We start from the raw sequence: 22,677 nt of genomic DNA, 5'->3' as shown, positions 1-22,677 counted from the left end.
TTTATTCCCTTTTTTAAATTACTTTTTTGTATTAATCCATTAATTTACTTAACTGAGGAAAAAACACCGTCTACTGGGTAGTTTCAGTACATAAAATTAAGTCCTATGGGATATCCAACATACTCTGCCAAACGGCAAGTTTTCTCAATGTAATCTGAAGGATGAATAAGGACTTGAAAGTGACACCTTATTTAGCTTGAAGTGTTTGTCAAAGTTTGTTTCTAGAATAACTGGAAATTTCTTATCAGAAGAATCTAAGTATTTCAATAGATGTTTTATAAAGCCCTAGTCTCATATCATAATTTACAACATTTCAGTCATGATTCTTATATTGCTAATTAAAAAGAAAAAGCTTTATAAAACTCTACTGAACTATTACATAATATATCATGGAATCAGAGAATCATTTAGGTTGGAGATCTTTAAGATCATCGAGTCCAACCATTAACCCAGCACAGCCAAGTCCACCACTAAACCATGTCCCTAAATGCCACATCTATATGTCATTTAAATGCCTCCAGGGATGATGACTCCACCATTTTCCTGGGCAGCCTGTTCCAATATTTGACAACCATTTCAGTGAAGAAGTTTTTCCTAATACCCAATTTCAAATGCCCATAATTATGTCTGTGCTTTATGCCACTTGATTGGGTTTTCAGAGTGTTAACAATTCTGTGCCCAGAGAAGCAGTCACTGATTTCTGCTACAGCTAAATACTCATAAGTAAAAATGTGAATCCTCATCAGTTCTGGGTATCAAACCCTACACATCTCACATTTGTCACTTGGGAATGAGGAAAAGATAAATTAGGGCAAAATTTGCAGCATGCTGGTTTCACTGTTATGGCATAGAAAAGGATGAAATATCACTGTCCAAAGCAAACCATCTTTTATCTTCTTGCTATACTGATTTACTTTTCCCCCAATGAAATTGTTAAAGGATAGATGTAAAATAATGAATGTGCACACACTATAGCATTTTGCAGTAAACACGGGACTTTCAGGAAGAATCAGCCTTCACTGCCAATATAACTGCATCTCCGATTTAGACATGGACTGTAAACCCAGTGTTCTCAAGGTGCCTTGAATTTATGGCCAAGTCCTGATCCTTTGGCCCATATGTGTTAAATCAGTCTTCTGGCACTTCACGAAAGGCTTCTGCTTTATCTGTGGTATATGCAATGTTGAAGCATAGACATGGAAATGCAACTCTTTCAGGAAATGTTGGATTTGCTCACATACAGCACAGGTGAGCTGTACATTATAGAAATTAATCACATGTCTGCAGTTATGTTACCAAGTACTGTGAGATATGGACAGAAATAAAACCCAAACCTTCAAACTTTGTCTTCATTGAATTGTCATTTGCAGAAAGATAGAATGTCAGGGGAGAGCCAAGGTAAGCTGTATCTGCAGCGAGGTGCCTTGTGGCCAGTTTTGTAAGCAATCATATAATGAAAGGGTATCACAAAGCGTACAAAGAAGGATAACAAATGACGGCTGCAGGGACATGTGTCTCACCAATTTCAGACGTCTCATTCTCCTGCCTACCTGTGCAAACACAGACTACATGCAGTGAGTACCACCAAAACATCATTACTACTAAACGGAGCTCCCTTCAGGTTGATATTTCAAATAAAAGCTAGATGTAGCTCTTCAGAATACCGCCTCAAGAAAACAGTTGCATGCTGTTGGACACAAAAATGGCTTATATAACACAAGCAAAACACCCTTTCTGGCTTTGGTTATAAGTTTGTGTATGTATGGACGTAGGTGTGTGTAGGCAAGGCGATGCAAGGAATGCCAGTGTTTTTATTTTAAAAGATTTTTGTACAATTCACACTTGTATTTCACAAAACATTCTGCTGCAGCTAGTCAATATTCACTGCATTTTTCTGCCTCTATTTCCTAGACTTGGTATATTTCTTCTTCTAACTCCAGAACCACCCTCCTTACGTTATAAAATGGCTCTTATGAACACAAAATGTTTTTGAGAAAAGAATTTAAGTGACTAAATAATAATAGTTTATGAAAATGCACAATTCTACTATAATAACCTACTGTTCATTACCTAAGATGTCTGACACATCCAAAATGGATAATCCTGGTCTTTTTAAAGACTGCTGGAGCTAATTTGCCTCTAAATCCCCACATTTCTTTAATTTTATCATTCTCATGTTGACTGTCTTCCATTTCTGGAAAATTTTTAGGTTGATCGAAGCTGAAACAACTATTTGAGCCATTCAGTGAATGTACTCCTGATTGTACAGGCTAACTTAAACAGTGATTGGGGTTGTACTGCCTGGAAAAGGTATCTTTACCCAGCTGCCCATAATGATGCCATAGTTTTTCTGAGAGGATGAATTAGCTCAGATCCTTCCTGTGAATGTAGATAATGCAGTTTAAATTGTTCCATTTACCTAAAGAAATTAAATAAAATTATCTTCTAGTGTTGCCTTTCTGATAAGGAGACTCCCCTACTCCCACTAGCCAAACCAGCATTCTCCTTTTGTCACATTTTGCTTCTGCCTATTCACCTCTTAATTAATACATTATACACCAACCACAGCACTGATCCCTGTGGTTATAGGATTTATCTCTCTGCCTGCTGAGAAATGGTCATTTATGCTTTGCTTGTGTCTTGCAACCAGCTCTTAATCCATCAAAGGCCCTAACATCCATTCCATGGTTATCCATTTTCCAAACAGCTGTGTGTGCAGGACTTTGTGAAAAGCTTTTGGAAATCTGTGTCAATTAAGTCATATTCTCCTTTAATACTAGATTTTTAAACTGTAAAAGTAGAGAGAAAAAGAAATAGTATTGAAGCTTGTAGACACCGTGGTGATTTATTCAGCTCTTATGTGTCTCATGTGACTGTTTTATAATATATTTTACATGATTTCTCACTGCATTCCTCTGTATATTGAATATGGCCTCCCAGGTTAAAAATTCTTTGGATCAAACCAAGCATTATTGGAACATAATTCTTTGGTCCTTTTGTAAAATACCTTAATAATGCATGAAATGGGATTTTCTTGGTGGTGATACCTTGATCTTTGGATTTGAGCTTAGCAAAACTTTAAAGAAAATGCTACAGTGCATTGCAGAATAAAAGCCATAATTTCATCAAAACCCCTGGATAAATTATCTCATATTCTCAGAATGATGGTACCTGTAAGTTGTACTATAAATACCCAAAATTCCTATAAAACATGAATTTAACATAATTTATTTTTAAAATAGGCTCCATTTTGAAATCTTTAGCTCTCCCCCTCAGATACAATATGGGGTTTTCTTGGATTACAGTTATGTTTAAACTCATCTTGCTTCTACACTTTGTTTCCCTTCATCTCACTGCTGAAAAATCCATCTTTGCCACGCTTTAGTATTAGCTTTGATAACATCATTGAGCTGCCTTTTCCTAGTGATAAATATCTTTAAGGTTTGTCCTACTCATGCGGATAAAACTCTCAGAGGCTTATTGGTGAATTGCCAGTAGAGCTGATTTTCATCTTTAGCCCACTCTGAGAACACAAAATAAAGAAAATTGAGTCAAAACAGAAGTCACCTATTTAAAACCAGATAGTTACAAAGCTACTAGGGTAGTTTTAAAACATGCTAAAAGCTGAAAATCAAATTTATGCTCTGGAGTGGACAATTTCAGATTTCCAATGTTCTTCACAGGAGTGAGTAACCCAAGTACTATAGTACTTGCTCTTCCAGGATGATTTCCAGACATCCCAATGAAAACTGAAGGAAAAAAACCCTGAAACATTGGAAACTTTTCACAGCCCTTCCCAGGCAGTTCTGGTTCCATTTGTTCTGCTTTTTCTCCTTCATTTTCCATTCGCTCCTTTCATTACAACTTTGCAAAGTCTACTTTAGTTTTCCTAATTTAAATTCAACCCTCCGACCTTTAAAGAATGTCACAGCTTTTTCTCCTCCCTGTGTCTCAGAAGTCTTCAAAAATAATATTCAGCCTTGTTGCCTGTTGATTTCTTTCTTATGGACAATTTTTTTCACTTGTTTAGAAATTCATGCTTCTTCCCTTCAGTTGTTATAACTTCTGAAGCAACTGATGAGCAGACTTTGATCTCCTCCTCCTTAAAAGCCATGGCAGACTCAGCTGGCCTTAATCATTGCAAGGACAGGGTGCTGAACAGTATGAGAGATCTCAATATTCAAACAGAAATTGTGCTCCTTTTTTTTTCTCTGGCTCCCTTCCCTTGCTTTTTTCCTTTTCTCTTGTTTTTAACCTTTTCTTTCTCCTCTCTTTTCCTTTCCACCTTTCTCTCTTCCCTTTTTTTTCTTTTTCATGGACCATCTGTAACAGGATAATTTCACAGCTCTCTACAAATGCTGAACACCAATATAACATTTAACAGAAGCCATCAGCATGGCACTGCTTACCAATCCATGCAACCCATCCCTATCCTTATGAAGCTGGCTGATGCCCGGGGCTGGGGCTGCCACTGAGCCTTTCTCTTTAGGTAACCGAGCTAAAGATGGTAGTAAAACTTCACAGTGCCCCAAACTTCACAGTGACTGAAGCTGTAGTTTACTCCTGCACATACTTAACACACACCACACTCTATGAGTTTAGTGTTTGTTCCCATCAAGGCCCATAGACCCCGTGGTTTTATAGTTTTCATTTTGGATTTATAAGCAAGTCAGTGAGAGTCAAGTTTTTATTTTAGTTTAAAAGGGAAATAAAAGTATTTAGTTTTAAAAAGACATTAACCAAATACTGCTGTCAGAGGTAAGAATCCAGTCTATACCAAGGGCTTGGCTATAAAGGCAGTGGGTTAGTCAAGCGCAAGCAAGAAAGCACTAAAACACTAAAAAAACCCAAACCATATGTTCCAAAGGCTGTAAATTTAAAACAATAACACAACAAGCAAATGAATCTCTAAGGGGAGACCATTTTTAAAAGTAGGATATACATAGTTTCAATTTCTCAGAACCTATCAATACTGCTTTCCTTAAAGATTAATTTTCCCTCACCCTCCCCAAAATGAGCAAGGTATTTCTCTTTCCAAAACAGTGTAACCATATTTCTGCACTGTAGATCAAACTCAGTACTCCTATAACAATATGAGATCCCTGGAAAAAGAGGCTTACCAGAAGCTTGCGTTTCCTGAAATGATAGTAAATAATAAGAGAAAAGTAATATGCTTATTTCCCTTCCATTGTCATTTAATTAATTTTTTCCAGGTTTCAAAAGCACTTAATTTAGAAATAAATAAAGGTCAATTAAAAAAAAGGAGTAGCAAAGTTGAAAATGAGTCTTCATCATTATGTTTCTCACAGACTTTGATACGTGCATCTGTGGGTGAAGCCTAACTCCAAATAAATCCATCTCATCATTCTAGTGCATTTGATAAAATCTGGGCAGGATCTCAAGGTGATGAATAGAGAGACTATATAAATATACGTGTGTATTCATAGATACTCATATCTCTATATCCATAGCTACACAGATATGTATGCAGAGGCCTGTTCCAAGGGAGAGAGCAGGCTATAAATGTCCAAGGCACAGACAGAATGGTGTATGGGGGTCCACATACCATTTTAATCACTTTATTCTATAGTGACAAAATGAGTCAGTAAACTCTACCTATTTTAATAAAAAATCATAGAGAAAGAATAATAAATGTTTTTGTAAATGGCCTGAAAAGCTGCAGATAGATAGAAATTGCGCTGTAATATTAATGATCCACATTTGTGTCTAGCATAAATTATTTTAGCTTCATGTGCTCCACTGAATCTGGGCCCATTCTGTCTTCTGAACTTCTGTTGCACAATTTGCAGATGCCAGAGTTCTTAACATTAAAAATATAACTTTTAAACATTTTTTTTCTACTCAAATTTACTCACATTTTGCAAAATACAAAATAAATAACTTTAACTTTAGGGAACAGTGACTCAGTCTTAAATATTGAATCCCAGAATTAAGAAGTTGATGTTGTTAATATGCACTTAGTCCAGAGCTTCCAGCACTTAATTATAATTCAAATTATACAAAAGTGCATTATAGATGGTATTATTGTGCCTATTATTGATCTATGTAACTGAATTTTATGTCAGTTACTCTGTTTAAAAATCAATATTATTATTAATAATAATTAATATTATTATTAATAAAATCTAAGTCAGAAAGTTTAGCTGAACAAAAAGGCTAAAGATGTATTTTGTGTTGGTTAATAAAGAAATCTCATTGATAGGCAGAATTCTTCAAAATCTCTCCTTTACCAAAAGGATACTTTAACACAAGAGCACCATGGAATATTTTACCATATCAAACCAAACTGATTTTGTTTTCCCCCTGTGAATTCATACCAATCCATAGGCTTTTTCAAATAAGCTAAATGTACACTACTTATTCCATTGATCTCTTGCTGAGTAATGAAAAATAGGGGGAATAATAAAAACAATTTTCAGACCCACTTTGGCTTCTTCTACTTCAAAACCATGACACAAATAGAACCACTAAACTTTGAGGGAAAAAACCCAAACAAACCTTATTGCACTATTTTCAAGCTGTATGTGGCCAAAACACAACTCTTAAGTTCAGCAGGATGTAAAGTGAACATGAACGTTGCATAGAAAATAGCTGTGTAGAGACAAATGGAGTGTGCTCTATAGGCTGAAAATCATGTTACTGATTTCTGACCTTCCCAAAAATGTTGTTCTGCAACTCACAGGAGGCTATGAAAGTTATTTTCTATAGGCTGGTGTGAATACACAAGCATTGTGTGTGCTTGAGGCACAACTTTCTGGTCATAATCACAATCACAAGAATCCACACTTCAGATATAACTTCCAATAAATGATAATGAAAGGTCAGAAGAAGAAAGAAGAAATTCTTGAATTTGGTCACTGGGATTTAGCTGCGCAAATAGGGCTTGGGTTCCCTATTAGGGCTTAAAGATAATAAGCTGGGGACAACCATAACACTACAATAAACCATTTTGCTTATTTCTGTTCTTAAGGCTGGCACAGAGGCTGCCAGAGCTACAACAGATTTTGCTTTTCTGTCTCATAGGGAGATGCCTGGCTGTTTTGTCTGAATGTTACATTTGGTGTGTCCTGAGCTGATGCATTCTCTTTTGTTTCTTCTCAAATACTCTTGATTTTAAAGCCCAGATGAGCAAGTGTCACCTTATAGGGGAGGATCAGCTCAGACATTTGCAGATGTCCGCACTATGTGTATCTAGTTGGTCACTTGTACAGTGAAGTGAATGAAATCCAAAGTATGATTCATCCAAACAAAGATAGACTGCTGTTTTAAGATGAGGGCACTTGAAAGCACTGTCTGCACTGAACAATTTAGATGCACATAGCAACAGGTAATACTGAGTATAAAGGAGTCTAATATAACCAGCTTACACGTAAACACATACACTTAGATGAATCCACTCCCTGCTCTGTGAAGGCAAAAAAAGGTTAATAATAATAAATTAATATATAAGTATCTACATATAAATATATATTTTTATATTACATGAATATATAAATATATACATATAAATAGATATAATAGATTTTTAAATATATAAAATAACAAATTAAAATAAATCAGTGCTTTTCCCAGTCTATCCATCCAGCAGACTTTTCTATTTTTGGATAATCTATTTATTTTATATAATCCCCATATTTTATATAATCTACCAGCCTTTTATATGATTTTTTTTTCAATCAGGTAATACATTTTCAGTTGCTTAAATGTATTTTCAATGAAAATTTGTTGTGTTTAGAAACACAGTTTCAGCCACCAACAAGTAGATTCGCCCGTACAAACCACAGACTAATGTTTGTAACAACACATAATACATAACCAACTGACTCAGAAAGAATTTGAAGAAAAGGCTGAGTATTTACTCAAATCATTGAAACTTTGATGAAGTAGATAAGTCTTGGTGGGCTACTGAATCTCTTATATGACTTGTCAACATAGCCTCTGTAATAACTTTGAGTAGAGGATAAAAAAACAACTCACAGTAATAAATCTGTTTATAACTTGATTTCAAGCACATGTTCCCCTCTGAGTGACATATTTCAGAGAACTAACCAAAAGTTTTAAGTGAGTTCACGTTCAAAAACATTTCAAGTAAGCTTACCTGTTTCAGAAAGTAGTTTGGTAGCTTCCAACACCTTCTCAGTATAAACTCCAGTTTCGTAGTTTTCCATCTCTGCATTGATGATGTGAATAACTCTGGCTGCACGGCCTCGGATGGCACCTGCAGTTCTGTCCAATGTATCAACATCTCCCTCTTGGAGAGCAATCACACACTTATTCACATCTTCCAGAATATGGTTTTCTGGAATGTAGGAAAAAAATAAGGCTCATTTCATGTCGTTCTTCCTCACAGCAAAGCTTACTGATTTGGGTAAACAGCATATGTCAGTATGCTGAAAAATTGATATCTGTCCTTATCCAGGACTGCAAAACAAATACCATTCTGTGGTATTATGACACATAATCCCAAGTGTGATATTTGTATTTCAAAGGGACTGCATTACCCCCTCTTACCTATACTCCAAATACCAACCTGTGATTCTTTGAAAAACAGTCACATTAATTTCAAACATCACACTGAATTTTATTATAATGAAAGTGTAATAGAAATCAATGCAAAAAAGAAAGCATTCAAAAATTATGCAGATGTTCTAATAAAAAGTTGGGTAATTTTCTGAAGCTGAATTCACACATTCTCATAAACACTTAATATGTTTGGTTCCTCTGTGCCTAAGTAAGTTAGAAAAGAAAATAAATCACTTTGAAAAGACAACAGTAAATGGCCTTTGTAGATAGCAGGGTGTCTGTGCATGAGTAGTTCATCTCCTTTACTCTATTTATGCCAGAGATTAAGCTGTGAATTTTTAATGACATACAGTATAATCATATGTGATTGTGCATATTCAGAAGCAAGAGTCAACAACAACGAGTCTGCTCATATAATGTAAAGTCAAGTGTCTTCATTGAACTCTTGGGAGCTGCATTGTTTTTTTGTGGCTCAGAATCAAGCCATCCGCTCTCATGTGCTGCAGCATCACAGCTGATGTGATATTCTCACATACTGATAATGTGAAAAGATGAAGCAGATTTTGACCGGGTCAGACATTATTTCTCTGCAGCCAGTACAGTTAAAAATCATTTCAATAATAAAACTATGTCTGAATGTTATATTTGAGCAGTTCATTCTGAGAAACTCAGTGACTAAACAGCAACTTTTCTGCCAATGACAGAAATAAACAGAAAATGAAATGCTTTTCTTTGTAATAGTAATAAATAAACCAGAATCAATCAGTTCAACAACTGCTTTTTGTTAATTATTCTTGGCCACATAAATAGAATGACACATTAATCTTTGTCAAAAATCCCAAAGTTGATTCATTTGAGGGTTTCAGAAATGTTGTAGATGATGTTGAATTTTAAATTGTAACAACTCCATGTGAAAGCAGAAATTCCCCCGAGCTGTGAATCAGAGTAACTTGTAAGGCAAAATTGTTTTAAAAAATGGCTATTCCCATTTTAAAAATGTTGCTTTGCCAAAATATTTATTCACTATTTCCTCCTCACCACTCTCTTTTTTTTTTTTACTATGGCATAGCCAAATTCTGCCCAACAAGAGGAGCTGTACGGATTTCAACACGCAGCACATTTGGAATAAAAAATAATTGATTAAAATTATGGTTTCTTTTGGCAGTCACAGCATTATTCACAGAAACACAGAAAAGTTTGGGTTGGAAGGGACCTTAAAGCTCATCCAGGTCCAACCCCTGCCATGGGCAGAGACACCTTCCACTAGAGCAGCTTGCTCAAAGCCCCTGTGTCCAACCTGGCCTTGAACAGGGATGGGGCAGCCACAGCTTCTCTGGGCACCCTGTGCCAGTGCCTCAGCACCTTCACAGGGAAGAACATCTTCCTAATGTTTAAATTAAATTTCCCTTCTGTCAGTTTAAAGCCATTGCCTCTTGTTCTCTCCTACATGTCCCTATCAAAAGCCCCTCTCCAGCTTTCTTGTCAGCCCCTTCAGGTACTGGAAATTGCTCTAAGGTCTCCCGGGGACATTATTATAACTGTGACACTCAATATGAAGAGGAGGAGGTGTAATTTCATGAAGTACTTTTAAGCAGACACTAGCCCATTCCGAATGCTTCACTGTTTTAACATCCAAAAATAAAACTACCCTGTGTAAACTGAGGCTTCCAAACTTACAGCTAGCAGCAACAGGTTTTCTGGATACATGTGATGTCTTCTCATCTTTAACAGACATGTCTATGGAGAGTATTAAAAAAAGTCTAAACTCAGCAGAAATAGTACATTTTATCTGCCTTGGAAAGTTTGGATCTAAGTCAAGGCTACATTAGAAGAAAATATGATTGGAGAAAAAGAAAAAATAAAAATATTTTCCATTCAAATAATTTCTGATTTTATGGATACAAGTGCTTGGGTGAGAAAAGTCCTCAAATAAATAACCAAATGGTTATTTAAGCAAGTTTGCCCCCTCTTTGGTTTGTGGATGGGTTTTGCAGTTTATAGCTTAGTCTGCTCCTTCATTGTAGAACTAGGTCTGTTGAAAAGTGTTCGCCAGCTTCAAATCTCAAATAAAAATCTAAGCGCTACCAGATTCTGAAGTACCCTTTTATTCTGAGAGTTCATTTTCATTTTCTTGGCATGGCTTGCAGTAAACACTCTAGCATTGGTGTTGAACAATGGAGTGTCATTATACTAAACTAAACCATTTCCTTGTTACTAGTAATAGCCGGATACAACCAAATGAAATAAAGGGGAAAGCAAAGAAAGAAAAGTACGGATGTTTTTAACAGACAAATACTTTTTCTTTCTCCAAATACCTTAAACTTTTATTGGGAAATTTAGCAAACACTAAGGAAAAGAAACATAAAATTAAGTCCAAGCTATCTCCTGAAGTTTGGGTCTTCTGTGACATTACAGTAAGCTAAGCACACTTGCCACACCATCTCCTTATTCACAACAACAAAATTCACCTCTTTCAAACTGTAATAGGAAAATATGTCTACAACAGACAATTAACACAAGAGATGCAGCACTTTGCATTTATAGTATTCATTGTGTATGACTATTATAACAATACACTCTGCCACAAGCTGTAGCACTTCACAAGCAGGATGAAAAAAAGATTGTGACCCAAAAAATCAATATCCTTCTCTTTACCATCCCTTCTTTATGTAAAGACTAAGATACTTTCTCTGTTTTCATAGAAAAGCTTGTTTTGTATTGTAATCCTTCCTAGTGAGATAAGAGAAGTGTGGCACTTCTCTGTCCTGGGTTCAGCAGTAGCAGACATTTTTCTCCTTCTTAGTAGCTGGTGCAGTGCTGTGGTTTTGACTTTCAGCCTGCGAACAGTGTTGATAACACCAATGTTTTTAGTTGTTGCTCAGTAATGTTTACTCTGACCAAGGACTTTGTGAGTCTCATGCTCTTCCAGGGAGGAGGGGAAGCCAGGAGGAAGCAGGGACAGGACACCTAACCCAAACTAGCCAAAGAGGCATTCCATACCACAGCACGTCATGGCCACTATATGAACTGGGGGTGGTTACCCGGAAGGGTTAGATCACTGCTCGGGTCAGGCTGGGTATTGGTTGGCGGGTGGTGAGCAGGTGTATTCTCTTCCCTTGTTATTTCCCTTATCATTATTATTATTGGTGGTAGCAGCAGTGATTTGTGTTATACCTTAGTTCTTAAACTGTTCTTATTTCAACCCACGGGAGTTACGTTCTTTCAATTCTCCTCCCCATTCCTTCAAGAGCGGGGGAAGGAAGAAGATGGGGGGGGCAGTGAGCAAGCAGCTGTGTGGTTTCGAGTTACTTGCTGGGCTTAAACCACAACAGAAGATTTGGTATTTCTTATGCTACTTTCCTACTTTTCTCTGGTTGCATCTCTACACCAATAACTCTGGGACCCAGAAGTGCTTCCCCACTCTCTGGAAATGCACACACACTGGTCATGTCCTGAGAACACACCTAGATTGGACTCACATGTAGCATCTCCCTTTTTCCTACCTCTTTTCAGGGCCTGGTAACCTGGTACAGATAATTGGAGTTATGGTATATCTGCCCCAGTGTTTAGGCACAGCTCACCTGAGCAAAGGTACAAAACAAAGTAAGGAAACTTCGCCTTTCCTCCTCTTGACTACAACTGAAGGAGGACTCTAATAGCAGTTTGTGCAAAACTGTCAGCCTGACACAGGTCTCAAATACATTTTCAAAAGGTAGCCAAAATCCTAATTTGTGCCTGTGTTAAAACAAAACTTCTCTAGAAATAGAAGCACAAATAGGATATTATTCTCTTGCAGATGAAAAGCTAACCAGGGATTAATTAGCATGGCTTGGTTGCTCCTGCTGACTGTAGAAGATCAGCATTCCTGTAGGGATGGACTAATGGAATAACAATGCTATAGTAATTACATGTTTTCTCTGTTCTAACCTGTTACTTTAACTTAGAAGTGTATTTTTAGAAGAGTCCCTTGATCCCAGTACCTGAAACAGAGAGGAAATCATCCACCGAAGTGATGTCGTCAACAGCTTCAGTGAGAACTCGCACTTGTTTCTCCCACTGATCTTTAAAGACATCCATGTTGTCCTGTGCTACTTTGCTCTGGGGTCTGGCGGCCAAGGTGAGCGCAGCATTTATTACCTGTTGTTCAAAATCATTTGTTACACAAGGGAAAGAACAAATAGATAACAGACTGAGCAGATTCTCCTGGAAGGCATGCTAAGGCACATGAAAAACAAGGAGGTGGTTGGTGACAGCCGGCATGGCTTCACTAAGGGGAAATCTTGCCTGACCAATTTGGTGGCCTTCTATGATGGGGCTACGAAACTGATGAACAGGGGCAGAGCACTTGTTGTCATCTACCTGGACTTGTGCAAAGCCTTTGACACTGTCCCACATGACATCCTTGTCTCTAAACTGGGGAGACATCAATTTGATGGGTGGACCACTCAGTGGATAAAGAACTGGCTGGATGGCTGCACGCAAAGAGTTGTGGTCAATGGCTCGATGTCCGGCTGGAGACCAGTAATGAGTGGTGTCCCTCAGGAATCAGTGATGGGACCGGTCTTGTTCAACATCTTTGTCGGTGACATGGGCAGTGGGATTGAGTGCGCCCTCAGCAAGTTTGCCGATGACACCAAGCTGTGTGGTTTGGTTGATACGCTGGAGGGAAGAAATACCATCCAGAGGGACCTCGACACGCTTGTGAGGTGGGCTGATGCCAACCTGATGAAGTTTAACCATGCCAAGTGCAAGGTCCTACACCTGGGTCCGAGCAATCCCAGGCACAGCTACAGGTTGGGCAGAGAAGAGATTCAGAGCAGCCCTGCGGAGAAGGACTTGGGGGTGTTGGTTGATGAGAAACATAACATTAACCAGCCTCAGTGTGCGCTCACAGCCTAGAAAGCCAACTGTATCCTGGGTTGCATCAAAAGTAGAGTGATCAGCAGGTCAAAGGTGATCCTCCTCACTCGAAGCATTGTGTGCAGTTCTGGTGTCCTCAACATAAAAAGGACATGGAACTGTTGGAACAAGTCCAGAGGAGGCCACGAGGATGATCAGGGGACTGGAGCACCTCCTGTATGGAGACAGGCTGAGAAAGTTGGGGCTGTTCAGCCTGGAGAAGAGAAGGCTGCGTAGAGACCTCAGAGCAGCCTTCCAGTATCTGAAGGGGGCCTACAAGGATGCTGGGGAGGGACTCTTCATCAGGGACTGTAGTGACAGGACAAGGGGTAATGGGTTCAAACTTAAACAGGGGAAGTTTAGATTGGATTTAAGGAAGAAGTTCTTTACTGTAAAGGTGGTGAGGCATTGGAATGGGTTGCCCAGGGAGGTTGTGAATGCTCCATACCTGGTAGTGTTCAAGGCCAGACTGGACGAAGCCTTGGGTGGTATAGTTTAGTGGGAGGTGTCCCTGCCCATGGCAGGGGGGTTGGAACTAGATGATCTTAAGGTCCTTTCCAACCCTAACTATTCTATGATTCTATGACTGTTAAAACCACAGCATTACACCCCAATCTTGGGATATTAATGTATTTTTCACAGCTCATGGAAAGCAGGCAACAGTATAATGACAAAGGTAAGGCTATAATCTTCATCTTGGCTGTTTTCCCTGTCTTAGGTAATTAATATTTTTAATACCAAAAGAGTTCTTGAGTACTTTTTAGCAGGAATCTTACTTACCTGTGGGCACAGACTATCAATCTGCGTTGCTGCCATACGGACTAACTTCACGCCTTCTTCATTATTCGAGATTGAACAGGCCAGATTTGCAACCTGCAATGAAATCAGTAGAACGGGAATCGAGTTTTAGGCAAGTGGTCCATCTTATACCTTTCTCTCTTCTTCTTGAGCCCTGCCTAGAATGAAAGAATTGCATACAAGAGGAATGATACAACATCTTGTATGCTGGTGAGCAGAAATCCATGTAGATTAGTTCTTTACTAGCCATATTAATTTGATTTTTGTCAAAATATTTCCTGTCAAGTGTTTCACATCCTCCTTTAAAGCTTGAAAATCTCCTGAGAAGTCATGCAGAGGATGTAGTGCATCCAGACAATCATCTATACGTTTCCTTTTCTTAGTTTCTTTTTTCCTATATGAATCATGTCCATTATTAATACTAGTAATCAGGCTCATCTATACACTCTAAGCTTTGGAAAATGAAGAAACTTTAATGCCTTAACACTTGTAATTGTGCTTTTTCACTGATAAAAAAACCTCTGATACCTTCACTGATACTGGGAAGTTACATATTTCTCAAATATCTTCATTGTTTCAGATTCTGGTGGGTTTACGCATGTTAAAATAACTTTAATTCTCAGGTGAACCTCTTTATTTTTACATGATTGTCTGCCGCAGATAAAAATGTCCATTAGCAAGAGTATCATAACTTGGTCACGTGAAATGTCTCTTTTGAAAGCCTTATTCTGTAACACATCCCTGAATATCTCACTCAAAGATGTAGGTATCTACATGTGCTTGCTCTGGCACAGCTTTGGGAAGTCTGAACCTCGCAAGACTGGAGGCTGTTTGGACAAGATAAGACAAGGGAGACTTAGAAAGACACCTGAATGACACCTAGCAATCAGACCTCCAGACACTGCAGAGCTGCATCGCTGTGGCTTGGATGCAAGTGGCAGAGGATGTTCTCCCAGCTCATACAGTGCTGCTTGTAAAGTATCCATTCCCCAAAGCTTTACGCCAAGTCCATGAACTGCCACGGGTTTTCCAAACAGTAATTCATGTCATAGTGCACATAATTAAGCCGTCAGGGATATTTAAATCATAAAGGTACATTCTCAGATGGGGGAATACAAGATATTTCTTTTAATCAACCAAAAGTATCGCTCTTGATCCTAATCTACATTAAAACAAATTTATACAATTTTGAATATGCTTCCTTGATATTATTCACTGTGCCTGAAGGCATAACTATCAGTTGGAAATGATTCATGAATTAGTTCAAATACCCCCATCTTTCTAATTTTCCTCCAGTCTCCTCTTGTGATATTAATCTGTTCTCATCTCCAGCGCACATCGCCACATTAGCCCTGGTCCATCTGTTCTGCATAGAACCTATTTTACTTCACAGTTATGTAGAACGTGGTTTGCATGTATCACAGTGCCAAAGCCCAGGGAAGAAAAGAGCCTAAGACTTCAAAGAGTCTTGCAGGCATTTCCTAGTCAAGGTTTTATCATAATGTTGTGATTTTTATATTTGTTTCATGGTGAGACAAATGAGTTAGTCTGTTTGTTAACAGCCTTACAGCACTCGTGTCAAAAACACTCTCCTAAGATGACATCTTCCAATTAATTTACCATTTTCTCTAGTAATTTCTTTGCACACATCAAACAGCCCACTTTAATCTTCATGAGAAACAAAAGCTAAGCAGGGTAATAATTAGAATGCATTAACACGAGTGGAAATTACAGACCTTAAACACTAGCAAATGGTAATAAGTTCAGCAAAAGCCATCTTCTTCTATTTTAAATAAGTGGTTTTTCAGATTGCCCTTTCATTTTGTGATTATCATGATGAAAATCTTTCCTAAGGCTTTAGATGCACGATACATCTTACTCTTTCTCAGATAGTAGCGAGATTATGTGGCTGGAAGGGCCAGGTGTCATGAAATGGCAATCAAACTGTTATGCAGGTCTGCGAGTTCTTTTGGAAAAAAAAAATAATCTGTGAAACTTATTTCTTCTCTGTCCCTGTTAATTACTCTTTGAATAGAATCTGATCAGATAATATCTGGCTGTTGTAAAGTTTCCTGGTTTTCCAAGGAAGGAAACAGACATAGCCACAGGAAGCTTTTTACAGACATAACCACAAGAAAATTTTTCTCCTCTTGTAAAATAATTCAGAGTTCAGAACATTGTTTTGGATGTTACTATCAATAGAGAAAGAGTACTAATGTAATCTATGGCTACATTAAATATGCATCACAAGAGCATTACAGTTATGTGTTTAAAAACTAAGATACATATTATGTATAATTCGAATCTAAACAGGTGCTGTGATATTTTTCAAGTCTTGCATAAATATAGCTCTGTATCATCAGCAGTCAGAAAACAAAGTTACTTTCACAATTCAGCAGAGTATGCCAGCCTGTACCTTGGGAAGATCTGATTATGTCAAATAAGCATAGTCACAAGAAAACTCTACAAAGGTAGATGCAATCTGGATAAAATTGAATTTAGCAGTACAAATCCAAAACAGTATGACTTCACCCAAAAAGTATTTTTAAAACATGGCAAGACATGTTTTAATGCCCACATTTCAGTGCCATCATACGAGCATGGATCTGTGAAACAATCCAAGTTTTAAGTGCACTCAATCACCAGATACAACACTATTTAATTAGTTTGATTGACATTGTTATCAAGTACACAATCAAGTAAGCATCAATTAAGATTCTTGGCTTAATAATGCTCTTAGTTGATAGAAACTGTGAGATAATTCAACTTCTTCTTACTATAAATTTAGCCTACTATAAATTCAACGACTTCAGATATTTTTCCTTCCTAAAACTATGGCCTAAACAGCTTAGGCCCAATTCCACCCCACTTAGCTGAGGTATTTTGGTTAGGTGCCTAACTGTTCTCTTTGGATAATGGATAAAAAGAGAAAGGCACTTCCAGATGTGTCTAGTTTAGTATTTAAACTTAGATTTTAGTTGGTCCTGGTTATAGTTGTAAAAGGTATTACTGAAATAACAGATGTTTTAATGGTGCATTATAGAATCATAAAATAGTTACCTATTTTGCGTATGCATATTTAATAAACATGCTTTGTCAGGAACCCACACTCTTCAAGGTTGGGAATTTATTTCACATGCCACTCTAGAGCTGGATGAAGCAGATAGCTTGGAAAGGAAAATAAAAAGGCTGTATGCTACTGTAGCTGCCAATTTGCTCAGACTTTGATTTGACAGCCTTTACCTTTATGCTTCAAGTGCTCTGCCTCCACCAAAGCATTGAAGAGGAAGTTGCATGAGAGGCTGTGGAAGCAACTAGGTAATTAACTTTTCTTTCTTCTGTTTACCAAGTTCCTTGAGCACACAGAACTTAAGTTTGTATGAAGATCAATGAGAACTGACTGAAGAGTATTTATATGAATGAAAACATTTTAAATACCAAAATCAATGAACTGTGAATCATCCTTGAAATGCATGGAGAACTTAATAACACTGAAACTGCTGCGTAGATAAACATTATTGTCTAGAATTTCAGGTCTGCTAAGCTACTCTTATACAATCAAAACAATTGCTAAACACCTTAAACCTGTCCTGCAAGAGGATGGAAAAGTAATGGGCAAGAAAATAAATACTCCGCCTTCAGTGATGCTGTATTTTTCTGCAATCACAAAGCTGCTGAACCAATACTAGAACTGGGGAGGTGAAAAAGTGTGTACCAACTCCTTCAGATTAATTTCCTATTACTGGCACTGAAAGCCCAAGATGCAATTCTGCACCTTGCTATGTATGTATCTTAAACCATGCAAATAATTCCATCAGTTTCAATTATTCAAAACATATGCAGGATCAGTCCCAATAAAACGTATTTGCATGTATTTGGTTGTATTTCAGCCTTGAGCAGTTTTCTGCTGTGCAGCAGATGGAGGTGGTGAAGGGCTTTGTTTCTAATGCAAATTTTGACTACCATTGTAGTAAGGACATACAAATGACAGGATTTATCTAAAGATATATTTATATGGCAACTGGACACGTAAGTACTGTATGGATACTCAATGCCTACACTGGCTTTTTGCTAGGTAGCAATTGAAGCATGGATTAGGATTTTTTAAATACATTGCTTTTTGCCACATACTACTTACAACAGGAAACCTTTATTTCTGCCATAAAGTTGTACCCCAGTTTACAAAAGTAATCAAAGATGTTTCATGCCAATTTACTCAGAAGATCATAGAATCATAGAATAGTTAGGGTTGGAAAGGACCTTAAGATCATCCAGTTCCAACCACCCTGCCATGGGCAGGGACACCCCACACTAAACCATATCACCCAAGGCCTCATCCAACCTGGCCTTGAACACTGCCAAGGATGGAGCATAGATAGTTGTTACTAGATGTAGTAACTAGATGTAACTAGATGTAGTTACCTTTTGCTGTGTTTTTAAACTAGGAATGTTTCCAATTCTGACTTGGTCTTTTTGCATTATTAAAGATAACTATGAGTAAAAAAATGTATTGTCCTCTCGTTCAGACTTAAATTCAAATATTTAACATGGCCACTCTGAATTAAATGTAAATGAAAAGGTCCGTACAAGAAGTTTATTGTTTACAGCAAAAATGTAAACAAAAAAGGGAAAGGGGGAAGAGGAAAGAGCAGTATATGCTCTAGCAAAGCAGCAATATCAACACAAAGGCATGCAGAATATTACAGCTAATGTGTATATTCTATTCCCCCAATCCTCATAAATTGCTTAGAAGAAATAATACACAAAAAGCCCTATTCAGTTTCCCCAAATATTTAACCATTCTAAGGTAAAGAATGCAATCCATTAATATCTTAGTTTTGTGTCTATTTTGTAAATATATTTTCTATTCTATTGTAAATACATATTCTATGATTCTATGAATATGTTGGGGTTTTTTTTACTTTTGTTATATGTATTTCCTATATATGTAATTTATTTTTCCACTGCAATTAGCAGATGGAAACACTAGGAAGTAGAAAATTTACAGCAAGTTATTCTAGTTTTTTGGGAAATATAGAATAACATAAACAAACCCAAGACACCATAAAACTTACTTGTCTACACCACACACTTCAGAAACTGAAACTTTCTGAGTTATTCATCTTGAGTTGAAGGTGGTTTAAGTCAGAATCTTCTGTAACATGCACAGTGGACTAAAGCCAAGTCAGTTGCTGTGTTTCAGCTGATGAGTGATAACTTGCTGAACTGTGGTATCTTAGCTATTTGCAATTATTTATCTATCGCCTTAATAATTTATCCAGATGTTGTTACAAATGGTTCAAAGTTTGGACATATATTAATATTGGTACTGCTGTGGACAGCCCAGTGATATTCATGGAGCTGCAAATAAGAGTTTTTCTAAAGGAGAGCACAGAATTAAAGCAAAGTTACCCAAGATCTTCAACTTGTTTATCCTCACTCTATTCACTGAAGCATTATATTATGAGCAAAACTCTATTTATCACTAGACAGAATGTTTTTGCACATGCACAAACAAGTGCCAAAAATCTAAATGTCACTGAGAGTACATATTGCTCTTCCTCTTCATGCACCGCAGTGCCAATTTGTACTACCATGAAAATATTAGACTGTGGTCTCTTTCTCAGTACCTATTCTGTATGGCATGGGGGAACCTCATACTGGACAACACTGAAAATTTTCCCTCATTTGTATTAGCCAGTCACATAGTCTTATCTGAATAAGAGATGTATTTTTAAAGGTTATTCACATGTACATACATTCACATGTATTAAAAAATCTAACTGTATACACAGCAGTAAAAGAAAGGCATTGCTTTTTTAAATTACTGATGATCTGACTTACTGAATTTGACATTTGCTCTGAAGAATTTTAATACCAAGCCCTGAACATATTTAATATAAACTGTTCAGACTTTTATGATAGGTAGCAGTAACATCAGTACATTAGAAAGCTACAGAGAATTTTAAGCACAACAGCTGAATGCTTTATTTCATGTGTTATAGGATGCCCACTGAACTTATGTGAAAATTTTTACTTCTCAAAAGGTCAACAGCATATTCACTCATACTTACTACAGGAATAAGGCTTTTCTGCTCAAACTCCCTCAGACTTCCCCCATATCAGATCTACTTAAAAGAACTTTAAGATATTTCTGCTTTTGGTAAAGTTCAAACTGTGACTTGAATAAATTCAGTGGGTCTTAGACTGAGATTTTTGAAAGAAACTTAAGTGTTAGAGGCTTCATGTGTACTGAAAGCTGAAGTCAAGATGCAAAAATCCCAGCTTTGGACAATTTCAGGGAAGTGTTGTTTATGCAGTCTGTATCTCCCCCATTTTCTGGGACATGCCATAATTGCTGCCTATATGGAACAGAAGTGAGAACAAAAATGAAACACCTTGAAAAATCCTTCTACTTTCTTATGTTCATAAGCAAAATACATTGGTTCATGTTGAATTACAGAGCTGCCAGTAAAGAATACAAGAAAAGAGTATTGTATTATGTCCAATCCTTTCATACAGACAATAATAATGATTTTAATTATGAATAAAGAAAGATATTAGCTAGGAGTAATTACTGACTCTTTTTTTTTTTTCTTCTTCAGGCTCAGAGCTGTTCCAGTTACCATACATGAAGATCCAGTCTCACAATTAAAAGTCTAGGCACAAATCTGTTAGGGTTTCTCTGTTCTACCATATCTATAAATAGCTTGAAATCAAAGGACTTTGGAAAAGCAGGCGTGAATGTTATTTCCTGGAGCTGAAATCAATAGAAATGCTTTCTGCTTTGACAGAAAACTCCCTTAGGAATTACAGATGATTGTCCTTTGTTTTCATAAGGTGTATTTCTGTGCCATTCAACTGGAGCACAATTAACTGACAGTCAGTAGCAGTGGGGAACCCGTGCGCTGCTCGGCTGCCCAGCGGGGAGGGAGATGAGGACAGCAGAAAAAGACTTCTCTCCTGAGGTTCACTCTCAAAGGAGTCTGGAAGTGCAGTGGGGCACCCAGCTTCAGATAGATGGGATCCCTCCCTTCAATGATTTGCTCACTACATCAAGGCAGCTTCTCAGTTTTCTCTCTATACATGTGCATCCACTGCTGAAGAAATAAACAGCAAGCAGCTACAGTAAACTGAGAAGAAGAGCAGAACTTAGGCTCAAGAACGTAGTTATAACCAGATTCCTACTTTGATTTAACACCTCTTGAGCAATATAAAATTGCACTGATGAAATGCAGCAAGTCTTTCTCCTATAAGAAAACAGCTTATAAAGCTGTAGGGGATCTGATTTTCTTACACCATTCTTCTATACTTGGTCTGTTCATAGTGAAAAAACAGAACAAATAATATAGAGGAATGTCAAAAACTATAACAACACCTTTGAAATATCAGTCAACAGAACCTTTAACCAATAGTAACAGCTCTGCCTCAAAGTACGTAAAAACAGCCAAAAGAATTTCTTGTTTCAGTATACCAACAAATGAAGAAGAAATTCAAGGTGTTTGTGTATTAATTCTTTCTGGTCAATCGGCAATCAAGGCAATGGCTATTAAAACTCATAGTGAATTATGAACAATGTATACTGAAATACTCAAGGGGCAAGAGGAGACTTGGTGTCCCACGGAAACACGATTTACAAGACTTCAATGTGTATGAGTTGATCCCATAAAGCAATTTTGACAACATACCCCTGGCAGTGTTATAATATATATTAATGGCAAGTAGCTACTAAAGTGATCCATCTATCTAATAACAGTCCACTATTTTGGTAAACTCATCACTGACTCTGGAAGAGGGATGCATCCCTGACTGAGTTGTGATAATTAAATGCTATATTATCAGGGAGCTGTATCTTGACAGTTGTTGAAGATAAACAGGGGATTGTGGTAAGAACTCAAAAAAAATTCATGATAATAACAGAAGCACTGAAGATATTAACACAGTGTGATATTGGACACCCCAGGGTGCAAACACATTGCTTACTACTGATCCCTAAAGAAACATAACTTGTGAGTCAGATAGAACCAATTTTAGTTGGCTGACCAATGCATATGAAGCTTAACTTGACAATGAATACAAAGAATAATAAGAAAAGCTTCTAGAGATATATCAGCCACAAAAGGAAGGTCAAAGAATATTTACCTCTCATGAAAAAGACTGACAAACTGGTAACAATAGGCAAGGAGAAGGCTAAGGTATTCAATGACTTTTTTGCCTCAGTCTTCACTGAGTCTTCTCACACCTTTCAAGTAGGTGGACTACAAGGCAGGTATTGGGGGAGCAAAGTCCCTCCCACTGTAAGAGAAGATCAGGTTTATGACCACCCGAGGAAGATCAACATACATAATTCTATGGGATTTGATGAGATGCATCCCAGAGTCCTGACATAACTGGCTGATGTAATTGCCAACCCATGGTGTCTGAAAAGTTGTAGTC

The 22,677-nt window shown here is 37.4% G+C and overlaps 1 protein-coding gene across 3 annotated transcripts in view; it reads right to left on the bottom strand.

Annotated features, from left to right (window-relative positions):
• The window catches only part of CTNNA2 (catenin alpha 2), a gene marked incomplete at both ends in the record, with an annotated part of 463,369 nt that overhangs the window by 49,709 nt on the left and 390,983 nt on the right, over positions 1 to 22,677 (bottom strand). For all 3 annotated transcript variants that reach the window (XM_080629642.1, XM_080629643.1, XM_080629644.1), the window contains 3 exons: positions 8,120 to 8,320; positions 12,525 to 12,681; positions 14,224 to 14,316. In XM_080629642.1, the coding sequence (XP_080485768.1) occupies positions 8,120 to 8,320; positions 12,525 to 12,681; positions 14,224 to 14,316 (451 nt within the window). The remainder of the gene's footprint in view (positions 1 to 8,119; positions 8,321 to 12,524; positions 12,682 to 14,223; positions 14,317 to 22,677) is intronic.

The sequence above is a fragment of the Psittacula echo genome, assembly GCF_963264785.1.
Source record: "Psittacula echo genome assembly, chromosome: 1".
NCBI lineage: Eukaryota > Metazoa > Chordata > Aves > Psittaciformes > Psittacidae > Psittacula > Psittacula echo.
The sequence above is the reverse complement of the archived record's forward strand: the minus strand, read 5'-3'. Positions and strand labels throughout refer to the sequence as shown.